Source organism: Megascapheus bottae, chromosome 4 (genome assembly GCF_031878675.1).
Source record: "Megascapheus bottae isolate mThoBot1 chromosome 4, mThoBot2.hap1, whole genome shotgun sequence".
Taxonomy (NCBI): Eukaryota; Metazoa; Chordata; class Mammalia; order Rodentia; family Geomyidae; genus Megascapheus; species Megascapheus bottae.
In genome coordinates, this window is record NC_143512.1 from 23,162,926 (window position 1) to 23,182,917 (window position 19,992).

General features: G+C 36.9%; 1 protein-coding gene across 1 annotated transcript in view; it reads left to right on the forward strand.

Moving 5' to 3' along the window:
• Window positions 1-258: 258 nt before the first annotated feature.
• Window positions 259-19,992, forward strand: part of Slco6a1 (solute carrier organic anion transporter family member 6A1) — a 46,754-nt gene continuing 27,020 nt past the window's right edge. Inside the window, exons 1-6 of the mRNA XM_090331043.1 lie at window positions 259-968; window positions 5,195-5,455; window positions 6,793-6,978; window positions 9,692-9,785; window positions 17,415-17,536; window positions 19,269-19,378. Of these exons, the coding sequence (XP_090187169.1) occupies window positions 476-968; window positions 5,195-5,455; window positions 6,793-6,978; window positions 9,692-9,785; window positions 17,415-17,536; window positions 19,269-19,378 (1,266 nt within the window). The 5' untranslated portion in view covers window positions 259-475. The remainder of the gene's footprint in view (window positions 969-5,194; window positions 5,456-6,792; window positions 6,979-9,691; window positions 9,786-17,414; window positions 17,537-19,268; window positions 19,379-19,992) is intronic.

Here is a 19,992-nt window from a genome sequence, read left to right on the forward strand (position 1 = left end):
TAGTTTATACCAAAAGACATCTTCCAGATAGGACACCACAAAGGAGCTTGGAGAAACGGTCTCACCTTTGTTCAGTTCTCTTTCCCTGTTTGCTGAGGAGTATGTATTACACAAATGCTGGGATGCTCTGAGTTTAATTAACATTACACTCAAAGCACTTCCTATCCATACTAGTCCTTATTAACGTGGATCAGGTCTAGCTTTCCTCTCGTGAAACCGAAGAAGGAAAAAACAGTTCTGAGAGTTCTCCAAAGCAACTGTCAACTCCTCTGCAAAGACGTTTGTCTCCTGCCCCAGAACAAAGAAGAAAAGTTCTCTCTGCTGGCTCGGGCTGCAGGATGCTGGCTGGCTACACACAGCGGGCCTTTTTCAGGGGCATTGGTTATCCAGGTGTCTGAAGACCCAGGACCTACTCACCCTAGGGGAGCCAACTCTCTACAAAGCGCCTCAAGGAAAGAAGGAGGAAACAACAAACATGAAGTCAGCCTTACTAGAAGGGAACTCTGAAGCCAGGCAGGCCTCGACTGCACACACCTTGAGTACCCTACCCCAGGAAGGCCAGTCTACGAAGTTGAGCGCTGCAACCCAGGAGGGCTGGGGTAAGAAAAAGCTAAGCCTTTCACCAAGGGAAGGCCGGCCTTCACCCAGTGCCTTGTCATGGGATGACCGGTCGATAAGGACCATGAGCGCCATATCCAGTGAGGAAAAAGAGGTCGCAAGCGCCAAGAAGAAACCCCTATATCTCACAGTGATTCCAGCAGTCATGATGAAGCTGAACTTGTCCAAAAAAAAGAAAAATGCAGAGAGGGAGACTGACCTTACTGCGAAGGAGCCTTTACCCACAGCAGAGGAAGAGAAGGTGGCTGATGAGACCCGTGGTTTGGGCTGTATTTTATTCCCCTATTGCCAGCGATTTAACAACATTCGTTGTTTCCTGTTTTTTTACTGTATCCTGATGCTGGCTCAAGGTGAATCTCAGGGTCGGGGTCCTGATGAGCAGTAAAGAGAACCCTAGGAGTTGCAGTAAAGGTGCATACAAGGAGGAAGTAAGATGTGGAGGTGGGGTGCAGGGAAGAGGATCCTGTAAGACCCCATTGGGCTAATGTTTTCAGACACGTTTTCGAGGTACGAGTGGAATGATAAGCCAGCTAACCTTTTACTCTCTGCGTTTTACCTTGTCTTACTTTCACAGATTGTGAAGGATGAGTTCCCGCCTCTAAAGAGCCAGCAAATGATGGTATTGTAAGATTCTGTAATGCTGTTTGGTTACCAAACTCTATTTTCCGGTTTGGAGTCACAAGGGATTAAAATAAAGTTGAAAACCAAATATGACAACGCCAGGTTTCTTTCGTTTATTTATTAAATTAAAATTTTTCCCTTGGGGCGGGGAGTTTGGCCTAGTGGTAGAGTGATTGCCTGGCAGTGCATGGGAAGCCTTGGGTTTGATTCCTCAGTACCACATACACAGAAAAAGCCAGAAATGGTGCTGTGGCACAAGTGGTAGAACGCTTAGCCTTGAAAAAGCTTGGGGACAGTGTCCAGGCCCTGAGTTTATGCCCCAGGAGTGGCCAAAAAGAAAAAGAAAAAAAAATTCCCCTCATAGTTTTATTATGATAATTTTGAGATGTCCATGTGTGCATATTTAATGTACCTTGATCACCAGACTCACTCTTTCTAATTCTCTCCCTCGGCCATCCCTGGCAATGTCAACCAGCTTTATCAGTACCTACATAGATATTTAGACTATGTTCATCCCCCTTCTCCACTTCATTTTCTTCATTTGCCCTCCCTCTAAAACCTACACTGGAGGCAGGACATATTTTATCTTCTCATTTATTTTTAAAGTATTTGTCAATTATTCAAAAAGGAAACAGAGTATCTCACAATTTTACTCTCTTGCCACAACCACATGATTCTCTATTATTCAACAGCTGTCAATGAATTTGCTTTCACTATTTTCATTCATAGGTGAGAAATATTTCAGTTCACCCTCTAATGTTCTTTTAGGAGCCTTCTTAATCTGAGATACTTATTTATGATATATCTGATTCTTAAGTCCTTGTAAATCTTGAAAAGAATATAGTTCATTCCTTCCATAGCTGAACTTCCACCTACATTGAAATTTCCTTATGACTAAACTCAAACCAGGCTTCCTTCTCTTTGTGTTTTGTTAATTTTATTTGTTATAGCAATAGAAAATTAATATAGGAGGCATATTTTAGATTTTTTTATGAAGTCATTTTGATTGTTCTAGGTCCTTTGTATTTTGTTTGTTCAGTCAACTTGTTCTTTTTTTTAAAATAAACTTACATCTATTTTGTGATTTTGTTAGCTATGAATCAAGAGAGAATTGACATTAACAAGTCAATGGGATATGAGTTATCTAGTCCTTCTGAAATTTTTATTAATTAATTGATCAGTATAAATTAAGGTTTATATATACATGATCATACCATCTGTAAAGAGAGTTTTACTTCTTTATTTCAGTCTGAAGACTTTTTTTTATCTTATTGTAAATGTATAGAACCTCCACTAAAATAATGAACATGTTAAAGGATGTGTACTGATTTCTCTTATGGGTGAAGAATTCAGATTTCCTTTCATAATTAAATTTATCAACTGTATGCATTTTTAAGAAAGATTCCCTTTTTATTTTGAGCATGCTCCTTTTACTTCTTAGGTTATTAAGAATTTTGTTACAAATTGGTGTGCAATGTTATCAAGTGCTTTTTCTGCATTGTTGAGATGATCAGATGTTTTTAAAATTTATTATTTTAATCCATAAATTCTGGGCTGGGAGGGTGGCCTAGTGGTAGACCCTGAGTTCAAACCCCAGGACTGTCAAGATAGATAGATAGATAAATAGATAGATGGATAGATAGATAGATAGACAGATTATAAATCTATCTTTTAAATCTGGATATTAATCAGGCCAGGAGTGTGGCCTAGTTTTAGAGTGCTTGCCTAGCATGCACAAAGTCCTGGGTTTGATTCCTTGATACCACATACACAGAAAAAGTCAAAAGTGGTGCTGTGGCTTAAGCTGTAGATTGCTAGCCTTGAGAAATCTCAGGGATAGTGCTCAGGCCCTGAGTTCAAGCCCCAGGAATGGCAAAGAAAAAAATCTGGATATTATCCAATATTGGATTCTTAGAAAACACTCTTATTACTTGATTAATGTTTTCTAAAAATATGCATTGCTGTAGTAAGTTTAAATTTTATTAATTTTTATGTCTGAGAATATTGACATATAGTTGTCATGTAATAGTTTTGCCTTTTTTATATAACATTTATAAGTTACTAGTGGATTTATTGAATTAATTAGGATCTGTATTCTTTTCTTTTTCATGAAAAGTGTCCATGAAGGATTTCCAGTCCTGGGGCTTGAACTCGGGACCTTTGAACGTTTTCAAGGCTAGTACTCTAGGCACAGCACCATGTCCAGCTTTTTCTGTATTTGCCATCTCAAGGAATAGAACCTAGGGCTTTGTGCATACTAGGCAAGCACTCCACCACTCGGCTATACTCCAGGTCCTGTAAACTCTTTTATAGATCAGTTTGTCAATTTATTGTCTTTCAATATTGAAATCAGTTTACAACTTTTTACCTGGACTGTGATATTATCTGTCTGCATGGACAGCGCTTTCCCATGTGAATGTTAAGTGAAAGAAATGCATTGTGGAAAAGGTTCTCAATTATGAGAAAAGACAGAAAAAGAATCTGTCACCTAGTTATTCTATTCCTCTTCACTAGGTTGTTACTGTGATATTTTCATCAACAATGCAGGACATACAAGAGCTGATTTCCTGATATTATTTTTTTAATTGCCTGTCCTGGGGCTTGAACTCAGGGTCTGAGCACTGTCTTTTGGCTTTCTCAAGGCTAGAGCTCTAACACTTGAGCCACAGCACCACTTCTGGCTTTTTCTATGTATGTGGTACCAAGGAATCAAACCCAAGTCTTCGTGCATGTTTTTCAAGCACTCTACAACTAGGCCAAACTCCCAGCCCATGGTCTTATTTTTTATCATTGCTGATGGGAGGCATTGTACTGTTGGGTGCCTTTCTTGCTACACCAGACCAGGAAAACCAACACTACCTTACTCATACCCAATCAGTTACCTGGTTGGCTGATTGACTATATCTTTTAGAGTTCTATATCTTTTAGCATATAAGTATTATGTTCTAATTGAAATATAATATTATATTATATTCTTTTCTTTTTTCTTTTCTTTTGCCAGTCCTGGGGCTTGAACTAGGGAATTGAACACTGTCTTTGGGCTTTCTCAAGGCTAGAGCTCTACCACTTGAGCCACTGTACCACTTCTGGCTTTTTCTATGTATGTGGTACAGAAGAATCAAACCCAGGTCGTTGTACATACTAGGAAGGCACTCTACCACTAGGCCAAACTCCCAGCCCCTACTGGGCTCTTTTCTTGACACCAAGGTTCTGCAAACACTACCATAATTGGAGTTCATTAATGTCTTATGCACCATTGCTTCTGGAAAATAACTCACTTTATTGCACAAGAGTACAGTTTGCGGGGGTGGGGGGAGGGAAATGGGGACCAAGACATGAGAAAGTTATCAATGTATCTTCTATCTGGTGACTATAATGTAACCCTTCTATTAATTACAATAAAAATATATGAAAAAAGAATACAGTTCACACTATGGCATTCACTGACATATCTCAATAGCTAGAAATTCTTTGTCTTATACAAGCTGTAATATTCTATGGAAGAGTCACACAAGGCTGGAGTAAGTAGACAAAGTCAACAGGTTTAGGATGTGTCTTGAAAGTTTAGAAATGTGCTTTGAAATAACCATCTCTGGTGTCAATTGATGGAAGAAATGTGAGTAGTGGGAGAAGCAAGTTATACATACAACTGTGTTATCATAATCATTTGAATCAACACTCATACCCTGAGCTCAAACACTAGGACCAGCATACACACACACACACGCTCATAGTTCATGGGGCAAATATTTCATAGCAGTTAAGTCCTTTTAGTGTTTCTGAAAATGAATCTTAAGTCACACTTGTTTATAGGTTTTAAATGTTCATCATAATGTAAAATAGCACCAAAGAAGGTAAAAATTAGGTCTTGCTTTTGCTTTGATATGATAATAGCGATTGACTTGGTCCCTTAAAAGGCATATTATTGCTTTAGTTTCTTTTATTTCCTTTGTAGGTACTATCTTTGGCCTTGCAGATCTGAGCAATACCAATTTTCACAAGGAATATGATGTGAGAACAGCAGAGAAACTGATCTTGACACTCATGTATGATGTTTCCTCTTGCCTGATCGCAGTATTTGTAGCTTACTATGGACAAAGAGGATACAGAACAAAGTGGATTGCAGGTTCCTCTTTCTTAATAGGATTTGGATCATTTTTATTTGCTATCCCATACTTCAATGCTAAAGTTCATCGGTCAGTGTTAGAAATTGAAGGTAAGATTTTCATATATATGGTTAGTAATATTTATCTCAAGCATTGACTCAAGGAATTTAAAATAGCTCATAATATCTTTATGACTGCATATCCTTCCATTTTTTATTGATTTGTATAAGCAATTCATTAACTGTAGTGCCCTAGTGAACATGTGAAGTGATCATATATTCCTACATAAGAAATATCCCTAGCAAGAAGAAATAACATTCTAGAATAATTTCAACTTACTTTTTATCAGTTTTCATATAGTGTGAATTTGAGCATTGTAATTCCTTCTGTCATCTATAGAATGCTGTGATTAGATATACACAATAGACAGTCATCTAGCAAAGCCTATCTAAATCAGTATCTCTGAGTATCTTTGTGCTTGATAATAGGGGAGCAGAAAAAATAATAAACTATCATGGCAGAAATTATCATTTTACTTATTGTGTTTGAAAGATTCTTCTTTCTTCCCTTTTCCTCCTTTCCCTCCACTTTAAAGAAACTTCTTAATGATATTCTTTACTTGACCCAGCCTACCTCCTAAAATTTCCATAATCTCCTAAAATAGTGCCAATAGCTGAGATACAGTATGTTGGGAGGGTGTAGTACTTTATACATTCCATATCATTGCATTAGATATTAGAAGCAAACTGGTTTAAAGTAAGACTTTAATAAAAGAGGCACAGATTTAAAACAAAAGTTGATTATTCAGATAGTGCAAGAAATTAAAAATACATTTATTTTAGATTAAAAAATTGCATGAATATGACATAAAATAGAGGAAAATAATCATATAATTTGTTACCTGTGTATATAAATAAGTATGTGTGTGATATACTGCTGCACTCATGTTGCATATATATAAACAGACATATGTATACATTTATTTTTGGTTTTTAGCATAAGTATTACTTTCAGAATTCCCATAAATATTTTATTATGGCATTTTTCTGAGAATATGATGATGGATTTTATGACTAAAATCAGTGTAAATGAAATATTAGTTAAAACAATATTATAGAAGTAACTATAACCTCTAGAATGAAAATATTTGATAAAGAATATGGCTGTAGGCTGGGAGCATAGCCGAGTGGTAGACTGCTCACCTAACAAGCAGGAAGCCCTGGGTTTGATTCCTACACATATGCAGAAAAAGCCAGAAGTGGCACTGTGGCTCAAGTGGTAGAGCACTAGTCTTGAGCAAAAAAGTGTCCAAGGACAGTGCCCAGGCCCTAAGTTTAAGACCCAGGTCTGGTTAAAAAAAAACAAAAACAAAGAATATGGCTATATATTCATTGTACACTTAACTGACTTTAATTATTTGAATTTTTATTTGTTATCTTTCCAAAAGATATTTGTCAGGAAAACAAGAATATCAACTTTTGCCCAAGATCTGGAACAGTATTCCAATTAAAGTACCTAATTTTCTTCCTCATTGGGAAGTTGGTGCAAGGAATTGCAGGAATGCCTCTTTATATCCTTGGACTTACCTTTATTGAGGAGAATGTCTCTACACACTCATCTGGCATCTACTTAGGCAAGTTTTTCTCCTTTTTAATGATTGAGTCATTTTTGAATATTCTTAAGCTTTCATAGTTCTTAAAGAAAATGCCAGGAACTGGTTGCTAGGGGCTCACCCCTAGCTACTCTGAGATCTGAGAATTACATTTCAAAGCCAGCCTGGGCAGACATGTCCATGAGACTCTCATCTCTAATTGACCACCAGAAAACCAAATCATAAGTAGTGCTGTGGCTCTAAGCGACAGAGTACTAGTTGTGAGTACAATTGCTCGGGGATAGCACCCAGGACCTGAATTCAAGCCCCATGACTAACAAAAGAAAAAAGAAAAAAAGATACTGTGAATTGAACTCAGAGCATTTCATCTCTTCCATCATTTTCTTGTTGTTTTACTTTTAATTTTTTAATTTTTCACTTTATGTCTCTGCTTAGAGTATTTAATGAATGTTGTTCTCTATCTAGAAGCACAATTTAATTTTTGGGCAGGGTGTCAGTGCCGCCTGGCCATAGCATCTGTGACCCCTTTGGTTGTCAAGGGTTGATTCAGCCAGATTCTTTACTTTGAGTTACATTTTCTTTTTCTTTCTTTTTTATTGTTGGGATAGTATACAGAAGGGTTACAGTTATATTCGTCAGATCGTAGGTGCAGTACATCTCACACATTGATACACCTTCTCATGTTTTTGTCTCCATTTCCCTTTCCCAACCCCCTCCCAATCATCTTGTCCCCCCCTTCCCTTTACTATTTCAAATAAACAAATAAACATGCATAGAACATACCAGGTAACAAAGTCAGATACAGTAACAATATGAGATTAACCAGAAGGGCAACAAAAGAGAAGAGAAATAACATAGTACATTAAGAGCAACAGTCACACAAAATAAAACTCTTGTTTCCATATTCTAGAAATCCTTTCATTTAGTCTCATCCTGTATGACCTAATGTACCTAGTTTTGAGCTATTGTAATCCTCTGCTAGGAGAATCCTAGGTGTGTACTAATTATTACAAATGAGGGAAACCATTGAGCCTTTGGGTCTGATTTACTTCACTTAATATGACTTTTTCCAAGTCTTTCCATTTCCTTACAAATGGGGCAATGTCATTCTTTCAGATGGCAGCATAGGATTCTGTTGAATATAAGTACCACATCTTGTTGATCCATTCATCTACAGAGGGACATCTGGGTTGGTTCCATATCTTTGCTCTGATAAACCGTGCTGCAATGAACATCGTGTGCCAGTGGCTTTAGTATTTACTCCTTGGATAAATGCCAAGGAGTAGAATTGCTGGGTCATATGGGAGCTCTATGTTTAGTCTTTTGAGGACTAGTGGTTGAATGAGTTTACACTCCCACCAACAGTGTAGTAGTGATCCCTCCTGGCCACATCCCCTCCAGCATCTCTTGTTAATTGATTTCTTGATCCTGGCCATTCTAACTGGAGTGAGGTGGAATCTTAGAGTTGTTTTGATTTGCATTTCTTTTATGACCAGAGATGTTGAGCATTTCTTCATGTGTCTATAGGCTATTCTTATTTCCTCTTCAGAGAAATCTCTCTTTAAGTCTTTGGCCCATCTTTTAATGGGTTGGTTGTTTCTTTGAGGATTTGTTTTGGAGAGATTCAATTATTTTAGCGGTAGATATATTTTAGATGTGAGGCCTTTGTCTGTTGTATGGCTAGTGAAAGTGTTCTCCCACTCTGTGGGCCTTCTGTTTAACTTGCTATGTTTTTGGCCATACAAAAGCTCTGCAGTTTAATGACATCCCATTTGTCCAAACTTTCTTTAATTTTCTCTAGTTGCTTCTTGTTTTGTTTTGTTTTACTTTTGTTTTTCAGATAGGATCTCCAATTTTTGCCTCCCAGCAACTAGAACCAAAATTGTGATTTGTTATGTTTTGTTTTTTAATCAAGATTCAGCTATTTTATTTGAATACCTGGGACTTTGATTAATGTCAATTTTCTTTGGTTTTTGTTTTTAACTTTACATTCTTATTGTTATTATGAAGATGGTGTGCTTCATAATACATAAGTCAAGTAATGAATACATTTCTTTTTGGACAATGCCACTGCTTCCATTGTTTTTCCCCCATTTCTCCCTGTTGTCTGAGCCTACAAGTTGTGCAGTTGATTTTCCACAGTCTCTTCTACAATCCTGACTGTATTTGTTCACCTTTCTTTCATCCAGTTCTGACCCCTTGTGCCCCCACGAGAGACAAACAGCAACAACAACAAAAACACACAAAAGCAAAAACAAGTGACAGTTCCACCACCATGACCACCACTACGTTTCTGTTTCCTTGAATTTGTTTCATCGATTAACAATATTTTGCGTTTCTCTAACTTTTTCCTGGGTTGGCCTTGAACTACCTTTTTTTTTTTTAACTTGTTGCTTGTGGGACTTGAACTCTGGGCCTAGACACTGTTCCTGAGCTCTTCAGCTCAAGGCCACCACTCTACCCCTGGAACCACAGTACCACTTCTGACTTTCTGGTGATTAACTGGAGATAAGTCTCATGGACTTTAGTGCTTGGACTGGCTTTGAACCACAATTAGATTTCAGCCTCATGAGTAGCTAGGATTACAAGCATGAGCCTCAGCACCCAGCTAAACTACCTATTTCTGCCTAAATAACTTGGGGTAATACAGAATATATAGGTAAAGTTTTCATTTATATATCAATTAATTTTTAATCATTTACCAACATCTTCATATTTAATATTTTCTTGATAGGTCTTGGTGATGCTTCAGAAATATTGGGGTATGGTTTGGGTTATGCAATAGGAGCACCACATTTTAGAGCTGATAATGAAACTTTACAGCAAAGGTAAGCTATTTTCTTTCCTTTTATTTTTGTTAACATAGTATGAAATATTTATTGAATTGAAAATATAGCTTGCATATATATATATATATATGTATATATATATAACTTGTAATGCAGCTATTTTTAAGAAAAATATACCCGATAATGCTGTTAGGCTTATGTATGCCTTAATGTATAAAATAAAAGAAAACATGCATTTGTATTTTTATGACTTAAAATATAATCAAAACTATTAGTTATTATGCCAGTCTTCCTATTAATTCTTTCTGTGTTCCTTTTGGTGATTAAAAACCATACCTTGCAAAACTGAAATCATATAACTCCCTCATTCCCCAGTCTCTTCCATCTGTGGGAACCTTCATTCTATTTTCTGCTTTAAAGAGTTTGGAGCAACTAGAACTCAATACTAATGGGAATAGCCTAAGTCAAAATTCAAGAGTCATTTCAATAGCCATTGAAAAAAGTTAGAATATCCAGTAACTACCACAAATCACGGGTTGAGGGATACTCGAGATTAATACAAATTCCTGGGCAATTCTAGCATGCCCTTTGAACTGTGGTCTAAGAGTACAATTCTTGTCCATCAAAGCTATCCCTTTGTTGTGTATGGGAATGTGGAATACTGAGTGTATCTGACAAAAATAAGACATCTACCACAATGGGGAGTGTTTGTTTGTTTGTTACTTTTTTCTTTTTTTTGTTGGTCATGGGGCTTGTACTCTGGGCCTGGGTCCTGAGCAGTTTAGCTCAAGGCTACAGTCCTATCCCTTGAGCCACTGCACCACTTCCAGTTTTCTAGCACTTAATTGGAGATAAGTCTCAATGTCTTTTGTGCCCCAACTGGCTTTGAAATGCAATCCTAAGATTTCAGCCTCTTGAGTCGCTAGGCTTACAGGTGTGAGCCACCGCACCCAACTAGCTACCACAATGTTGTAAATTCAGGTTGAGAGTATAATTGAATGATATAATTGCATGATGACTGCATAGTAACTAAAAAGTAAATATTATTTTATTCAATTATTATATTTTTTTCCAGTCCTGGGCTTGAACTCAGGGCGGGCCTAGGTACTGTCCATGAGCTCCTTTTTTTCAAGCTTAGTGTTCTACCGTTGGAGCCACAATACTACTTCAGGCTTTTTCTAAGTAATATACTAGAGATAACAGACTTATGGACTTTTCTGCCTGGACTGGCTTTGAGCTGTGATCCTCAGATTCAGCCTTCTGAGTAGCTAGGATTATAGACATGAGTCTAGAGTTACTATTATTTTATTTTATTGAGGAGTAGAAAAAGGGCAGAAGACTATGAATTATTATTTTCCTGGTTGTTACAATTTGAACAACTATTCATATACTTTACTACTTTGATAAGTGTTAAGGAATCCAGATGATAATCCATATACGCCTGGTTTTAATATAACAGTAAGAAAAAATAATTAAGAAAATGAAAATGAATGAATTGCTACCATTATTATTCTCCCAACACCAAGTAATGCATTATGTAGAGAGACACGTTTACTTTGGAGAGGGGAGAAGTCATTAGTGCAGGTTGCAGACATGAAACAGTGCTGGGAAGAACCTTGTGACTTCCAGCACAGGGTCTGGACTGAAAGTCTGAGCTTCTACAACCATTTCACCAAGAGGTGCATGCCAGCTTCTCTCCTTCCACTCACATACTGAAGGATGGAGCAAGTTATCACCATCTAGGAAGCATTGAAAGAAAGGTAGCATAGAACTCCTGTCTTGGAGCTCAATGCTGCACATATCTCCAGGAAGAAACCCCAGAACTTCATACCCAAACTAAAAGTAACAGATGGAGTTTTTGAAATGATCTCAATGTAAGGCATGATATAGGTAATGACCTTATATTTCATTCTACACTGGCAATTTGCGAGTGGGCTAGAGTACACTTTCTCTCTTAATCATTGTTGTATTCTGATTTTATATGTTTCTACTTTTCACAAAGAAATTGGAGAGTTTCCTAGTGGAATAATTCTGGCTTATATGTAGTTGTACAAGGCAGGAGTTATTTAACAAAGCAGTGTATGAATATAATACATTTTGATCTGGGTCACCTCTTCAACAATCTCATCTCACTCCTTTCTTACATTTCTTTTTTATTATTAAAGAATTTATTGACATTGATTTTCATATCATTTCAAATGACATATTTAACAAACAAGTATTCAAGAAGGGAATCTCTATATACAATCACTTGCACTTAGATGTTAGAACATAATTAAAATTAGGCTGAGGATTTGTATTAATCTATGTATAGAGTCACAAATTTTTATATCTATGTAGTTGTGTTTATATTACCAATACCATGTCCATAGCATTGCATATGCAAATATTGAGTCCTCACTCTTGTACTGTTTGGATCTAATAGCCACATATTAAGGATATCATGTGCCTTTTGTTCCTTTGGTCTTGACTTATCTCACTCAACATGACTCGCTCCAGATTTATCCATTTTCCTGCAAATGCCATTATTTTATCTTCTCCGTTGGCTATGTAGAATTTCGTTGTATGTAAGCATGTATGTATGTATGTATGTATATATATATATATATCACATTTTTTATATCCATTCATCTGTAAGGCATCTGGATTGTCTCCATCACCTGGCTATTGTGAATAGTGCAGAGATGAACAATTGCTGAGCAGGTGTCTTTATCATATCCTGGGTTATGGTGTTCAGGATAGATGCCCAGGAGTGGTAAGGTGGGATCATAGGAAAGGTCTATTTTCAATTCTTTAAGAAACCTCCACACTGCTTTCCAGAGTGGCTGAACTTGCTTATAATCCCACCAGCAGTGTAGTAGGGTTCCTTTTTCTCCACAACCCCGCCAGCATCTGTCATTGTCTGAGTTCAAAATCTTGGCCATTCTTGTTGGGGTAAGGTGGTATCTTAGGGTTGTTTTTATTTGCATTTCCTTTATGACCATGGATGATGAGCATTTTCTTATATGCTTTTCTGCCATTTTAACCTCTTATTTTCATAAATCTCTCTTTAGTTCCCTTGCCCATTTAGTGATTGGTTTGTTGGGTTTTGGGAGGATTAGTTTCTTGAGTTCCCTGTAGGTACTGGGTATTAAACATTTGTCTGATGGATTCTTGGTAAATATCTTTTCCCAGTTGTTGGCTGTCCTTCTACCTTAGTAGCTATGATTTTATCTATGCAGAATTTTTTTTTAGGTAGTCCCATTTATCGAGTCTTTCTCCAATCTGTTGTGACCCTGGGATTCTCTTCAGAAATTTTTTACCTGTGCCTATGAGTTTCAGTGTCCTCCAACTCTATTGTGTAGGAGTTTCAAGGTTTCCTGTCTAACATTGAGGTCTTTGGTCTATTTTTTTTTGCCAGTCCTGTGACTTGAGCTCAGGGCCTGAGCATTGTCCTTGGGCTTTCTCAAGGCTAGCACTCTACCACTTGAGCCACAGCACCACTTCTGACTTTTTCTATGCATGTGGGGTGCTGAGGAATCGAACCTGGGTCTTCGTGCATGCTAGGCAAGTACTCTTACCACTAGGCAAAACTCCCAGCCCTCTTTGATCTATTTTGAGTTAATGCTTGTGCATGGTGAAAGACTAGGGTCTATTTTTAGTTTTCTGCATGTGGCTGCCCAGTTTTACCAGCACCAATAATTGAATAGACTGTGTTTGTTCCACTGTATATCTTTGGCTCCTTTGTCAATATAAATTAACTATAGTTATGTGGTTCTATTTCTGGATCTTCTCTTCTGTTCCATTGATCTTCTGGTCTATTTTTGTGCCAATACCATGCTGTTTTTGTTATTATGGCTCTATAGTTGAGTTTGAAGTCTGGTATTGTAATACCACCTGCATTGCTCTTTTTGCCTAGAATTGTTTTGGCTATTCTAGGTCTTCTCTTGTTCCATATGAACCTTTGGATTATGTCTTCTATTTTAGTAAAGAATGTCTTTGGAATTTTGATGGGGATTGCTTTGAATTTGTATATCAATTTTGGCAGTATAGCCATTTTCACTATATTGGTTCTCCCTACCCTTGAGTATGGGATTTCCTGGTGTCCTCTTTAATTTCTTTTGTTAGGCTTTTATAGTTTTCATTAAATAATTCCTTTACATCTTTGGTTAAGTTAATTCCTAAGTATTTTATTCTTTTGGTGGCTATTGCAAATGGGATCATTTTCTTGATTTGGCCTTCTGTTTGTGTAATGTTGGCATACAAGAAGGCTACTGACTTTTGCAGGTCAATTTTGTATGCTGCCACTTTGCTAAAGTGGTTTATTAATTCTCGGAGTTTGGGAGTGGAGCTTATTGAGTCACTCAGGTAGAGGATCATGTCATCTGTGAATTTCTTCTTTAATTTCTTCTTTCCCTATGTGGATCCCTTTGATGTCTTTTTCTTGCCTTACTGCTCTTGCTAAGGGTTCCAGAACTATACTGAAGAGAAGTGGAGAGAGTGGGAATCCCTGTCTAGTTCCTGATTTTAAGGTAAATGGCTCCAGTCTTTCTCCATTTAGTATAATACTGGCTGTAGGTTTATCATATATGGCTTTAATTTTTTTAAAGAAATGTACCTCTTATTCCTATTTTTTCTAGTGCTTTCAACATGAATGGGTGTTGTATTTTGTCAAATGCCTTCTCTGCATATTCTACAAGACTTTTAAAGATGAAGTAATACCTATACTCTTGAAATTCTTCTGAGAAATAGAAGCAGGAGTAATACCAAACTCATTTTATAAAGCTAATATTACACTCATCCCCAAACCAGGGAAAGACACAACAAAAAAAGAAAACTACAGACCTATCTCTCTAATTAACACAGATGCAAAACTCCTCAATAAAATACTAGCCAACAGAATCCAGAAACAAATTTAAAAAATTAGACACTACGACCAAGTAGGCTTCATCCCACAGATGCAAGGCTGGTTTAACATCTGCAAAGCAATCAATGTAGTATATAGTATCAATAGAGATAAAGATAAGAATCATACGATAATTTTTCTGGGTGCAGAGAAGGCATTTGACAAAATACAACATCCTTTCTTACATTTCTTAATTTAATGGTATATACAATGAATTCTTGCCTATATTCTGTCCCTCTTCCTTTATTGTCTGCCCCTCTACCCTTGCCTTCCACTGCAAGTACTCATTTCCCAGTGTTTGCTTTGTTGAGCTTTGACTTAGTTCTTCTTTTTGAGTGTGTGTTTATTTTTTTCATATACTTTTATTGTAATTAATAGAAGGGTTTCATTATATTCACCAGATAGAAGGTGCATTACTTCACATACATTGATACCCTTTCTCATGTCATGGTCCCCATTCCCCTCCCCCACACCACTCATGTTGTTTTCCCCCCTTCCCTATCCAATTTCAAATAACCAAATACGCACATATACCACATAACAAGGTAAAATACTGTAACAATAGGAGATAACCAAGGGACAGCAAAAGAGATAAGATATAACATTAAGGACAACAATCACTCATTATATGGCTTTTGTTTCTATATCCTGGAGTGACTTAGTCTTTCTAATACATTATAAATTCTTGAGCTATTCATAGCGTCTATTGTGCTTCTGTTAACTCATTTGGTACTGCTTGCATACCACCCAGACTATTTACTTGTATATTGATAGACATTCTATATGCCACTAATGAAAATAAAAAGCATATATACTTTGTTTCTCTGGGTCTAGAGTATTTCACTTAATAGAATTCTTTCAAAGTCTTTCCATTTCCTTCAAAATGGCAAAAATGACATTACTACTAATGAATGAGTAAAATTCCATTGTGTATATACACCACATTTTTTTGTGTGTGTATGTGGATCATGGGGCTTGAACTCAGCTGCGCACTGTCTCTGAGCTCTTCAGCTCAAGGCTGCCACCCAACCCTTGAGCCAAACCCCACTTCCCATTTTCTAGAGGTTAATAGGAGGAAGGCTCTGGTCCTTCTGTGCCCGACCTGGCAGGCTGGCTTTGAAACAGACATCTTCAGATCTCAGCCTCCTGAGTAGCTAGGATTACAGGCATGAGCCTTAATCCATTCATCCATTGAGGGACATCTAGGCTAATTTCATATTCTATTTATTTTACTTATTTATTTTCCAGTCCTGGGGCTCAAACTCAGGGCCTGTACACTGTCCTTGGACACTTTTTTACTCAAGGCTAGCACTCTACGACTTGAGCCACCATACCCCTTCCTGCTTTTTCTGTGTATGTTGTACATAGGAATGGAACCCAGGGCTTCATGCATGCTCTGAAAGCATTCTACCTCTAGGCTATACTCCCAGCCATGATAACATATTTTAGCTATGGTGAATAATGCTGAGATGAGCATGGTTGTGCTGGTGGTTTTACTGAAGCCTTGTTTGTGCTTTATTGGATAGGGATCATATTGTCTGCAAATAGGAATAATTACATTTCTTCCTTTCTTGTTTGTATTTTTTTTCTTCCACTTTATTTCTTTGACTAAAGAATTCAAGCATGGTGCTGGGTGGATGTGTGGCCTAGTGGTAGAGTGCCTGCTTAGTATGCACAAGGCCCTGGATTTGATTCCACACACATAGAAATAGCTGGAAGTGGTGTTGTGGCTTAAGTGATAGAGCTCTAGCCTTGAGAAAGCTCAAGGAGAGCGCCCAAGCCATGAGTTCAAGCACCAGGACTGCCATGGCATTAAATAAGGATGAAATGACAAGACACATACCTCATTTCTGCTTTTTCATTTTCCTTCACAGGATAATAATGGCTACAGGTGGGGTATATTATTGTGAGGAGATATAGTCTTCCTAGTTTCTTTAGGAATTTCTTCTTAAAATGATGGCAGAAGGTTTTTTTGCATGCATTGAAATAATTGTATGATTATTTTTGTATTTGATTCTGTTTATGTCCTTGTTACACTTACTGTAAAAGTAGTTACTACCATATATTTCAGATGGATCATATGTATACGTTACATTGTTTTTCTTCCGTCCATCCTCTGATATACCTTTCTATTTCCATTCCAGTACTACAGTTTTTTTTAATTAATTTGATTTTTTTAAAGGTGATATACAGAGGGGTTATAGTTATATAAGGAAGATAAGCACATTTCTTGTCAAACATTGTTACTCCCTCCCTAATTTTTCATTTTTTCTCCCACTTTCCTTTCTCCCTCAAATCTACCCCCCAAAATAATAATGTTCACTTCCACCAGTAAACTGGAAATAGATCTATGGGTAAAGTGATAGAGTGCTAATATTGAGCAACAATGTTCAAAGGTTCAAAGCCCAATTCCTGAGTTGAAGCCCCAGTACAGAAGGAACAAAGAAAGAAAAAATAAAGGAAAAGAAAGGAAGGAGGAAGAGAGGGAGGGAGGGAAGGAGGGAGGGAGAGAAGGAGGGAGGAAGGGAGGAAAGAAGAAAGGAAAGAAAGGAGATTAAGAAAGAGACATACAGGTAGAGAGACAAATAGAATTTACAATCCTTTGAGGCCAAAGTGAAACATACATAATTAAAAATTAACAATCACTTCCTGTCATCTAAATCAACAAACTATACTGAAAAATGACCAACCAACAGAAAATGTTTATGCTTTTTCTCTGATTATGATTTTATTTTTAATACAAGGCCCCACATTGAAATTTTTTCATATTTTTTCCATTGTAGCTCTACCCGCCTTGATAAACACTTAACATGGTACCAAACTTGGTGGATAGATTTTCTTTCTATGTCTATAGTTGCATGGTCCACATTAATACCATTTTTATGCTTTCCTCGTGTTCTGTCAGGTGAGTATAAAATATATAATTCATTAATTAAAAGACAGTTGTTTCTCCCTAAAACTGAGTCTCAGAGAAGGGCTGTATTATTTTTAATTTTTTTGTTTTATTTTGTTTTGGTGTGTGTGTGTGTGTGTGTGTGTGTGTGTGTGTGTGTGTGTGTGTTGGAAATGCCCTTTTTATTGGTTGTGGCCTATCATATACTACCAAGTACTCCTGAAGAAATGAAATAACACTTATCTATCTTTTTTATCCTTTCTAATTTCAAAAGGGTACAGAGAATTGATATCTTATCAATAGCTAACTTATATTGAGAATGGACAATTGGCCCTACTTAGAAAAGAGAACTAAAAAGTCATATTCCTATTCATATTTAGGAAACAGCACAGAAAATTTGGGTATCAGGCAATTCAATTGAATAATTATTCATACATAAGTTGTGAGCTCTTTGTTTTAGTGGCTCTAATTTTAAGAAGGGAAGAATGATGAAAAGGGATGACATGTTGAATTAAAACATCTTTGTACAATTACTTAAAAATAAATAACTTTTTTAAAGGCCTTTCTTTCCTTAGCAGCCAAGAGATAGTTGCCCTGGTGTAACAGCATGGCCTAGATAATTAAATGGCTCAGGTCCAGGAGTATGGCCTAGTGAGAGAGTGCCTACCTCACAATCATGAAGCCCTGGGTTTGATTCCTTGGTACCACATACACCAAAAAATCCAAAAGTGGTGCTGTAGCTCACGTGGTAAAGTGCTAACCTTGAGAAAGTCCATGGACCATGCCAGGCCCTGAGTACTGAAAATAATAACCAACAGAAAAAAAAGGATTTGGAGGTAAAAGAATAATAATAATAATGAAATGGCACCAAGTATAGGCTTGTTAAGAATAAGATGCAATTATATTGCCCATGTGAAACACTTACGTGTAAGAATCATTTTTCATAAACTCTTAGCCTTAAGTTACTTTTGAAGGAGCTGGAAGCAGTGACTCAGTTTTGCTATTGGTTTTGATATAGTCTTACTACAGGGTTTGAACTGACCTGGGGCTCATAGGCCTCCTAAGTACTGAGATTAGAAGCCTTCATCTTTACATCAAGGGAGTATGACTCCACTTACAGATACTTTTCTGAATAGATCTTGATCATTTCTGGGCATCCATTTTCAGGTTTAGCTTTGTCTGCTCTGTGGATGACCTTTTTTCATTTTTTGTCTGTCATGGGGCTTGAACTCTGAGCCTGAGCACTGTCCCTGAGCTCTTCAGCTCAAAGCTATTGCCCTACCCCTTCAGCCACAGCTCCACGTCCAGTTTTCTAGTAGTTAACTGGAAATAAGAGTCTCAAATTCTTTAATGTCCAGGCTGGCTTTGAACCTCAATCCTCAGATCTCAGCCTAATGAGTAGCTAGGATTACAGGTGTGAGCCACCACACCCAGCTACAACCTAGCATCTCTAACAGAATGCTGCTCTGTTCACTGTTGGTAGACATTTTATGTTAGAGGCATGGTCCATGAAGTTGATTGGAATTGCCTTAGAGAAGGGTAAAAACTGATGATGCAAAACGCTTTAAGCCAGTTTTCCTTTTGTAAGTTATTATTAAGAGCAATATTCTTAAAATAATATTCTTGGTATTATAGTTTTAGAGAATTTGGCTTTAGTTTTGTTTCAGCACATTAAATTTTAATCTGCTGTATTTTCGTTGATTATTGGACATGTTGTAAGATTCTTTTTCTCATTTACATATAGGTACAGGCAAGGTAAAAGCTGAGAAAAAGAAAGAATTTACTTCGATTGACACCAAGTTTAAAGATCAGGACTCTGAAGATAGCATTAAGGATTTGTTATTTTCTATTTTGGTAAAGGAACAAGACAACTAAGTCAGCCTGATCAATTTTTAGTAATGGACTTAAGAAAATAGATATGTATATTCAATTTAAGCCTGATTGAAACTTTTAGAGTCTTTTAATTCAATGTTTTTCATATAATGGAAATTAGTACCCACTTTTACCTATCTTGAATTGCCACGAGTCTGTTGAGTGTGAAAACTGTTACCAGCTCTTTTTTATCTCTTTCTTTTTTTGCTGATGTTTTTAGGGGGTTCCAGAACTGGGACTTGAATTCAGAGCCTAGGTGCTATCCATTAACTTTTTAATTTTTAATTTTTTTCATTCAAGAATGGTGCTCTCCCACTTGAGCCACAGCTTCATTTTTCTCTTTCTTTTAATTTCATCTTTGTACTGTCTTGTGTTTGCTTTTCTTTTTCTTTTGTGACAACTTGATGTTAAATGACTATGTCAATAAAGTGATGTGTAGGGATCAACATTATTTTCATTCTTCCTAAGTGAGGTGGAAGAATTACAGGTCTGAACACATATTTCTAGAAACATCATTTTTCATAAGATAAAAGGTTTTTCTTCAATTGGACATGTCTTTGTTTCCTTGAGTGAGAGATATGCCCTAGCATGCACGA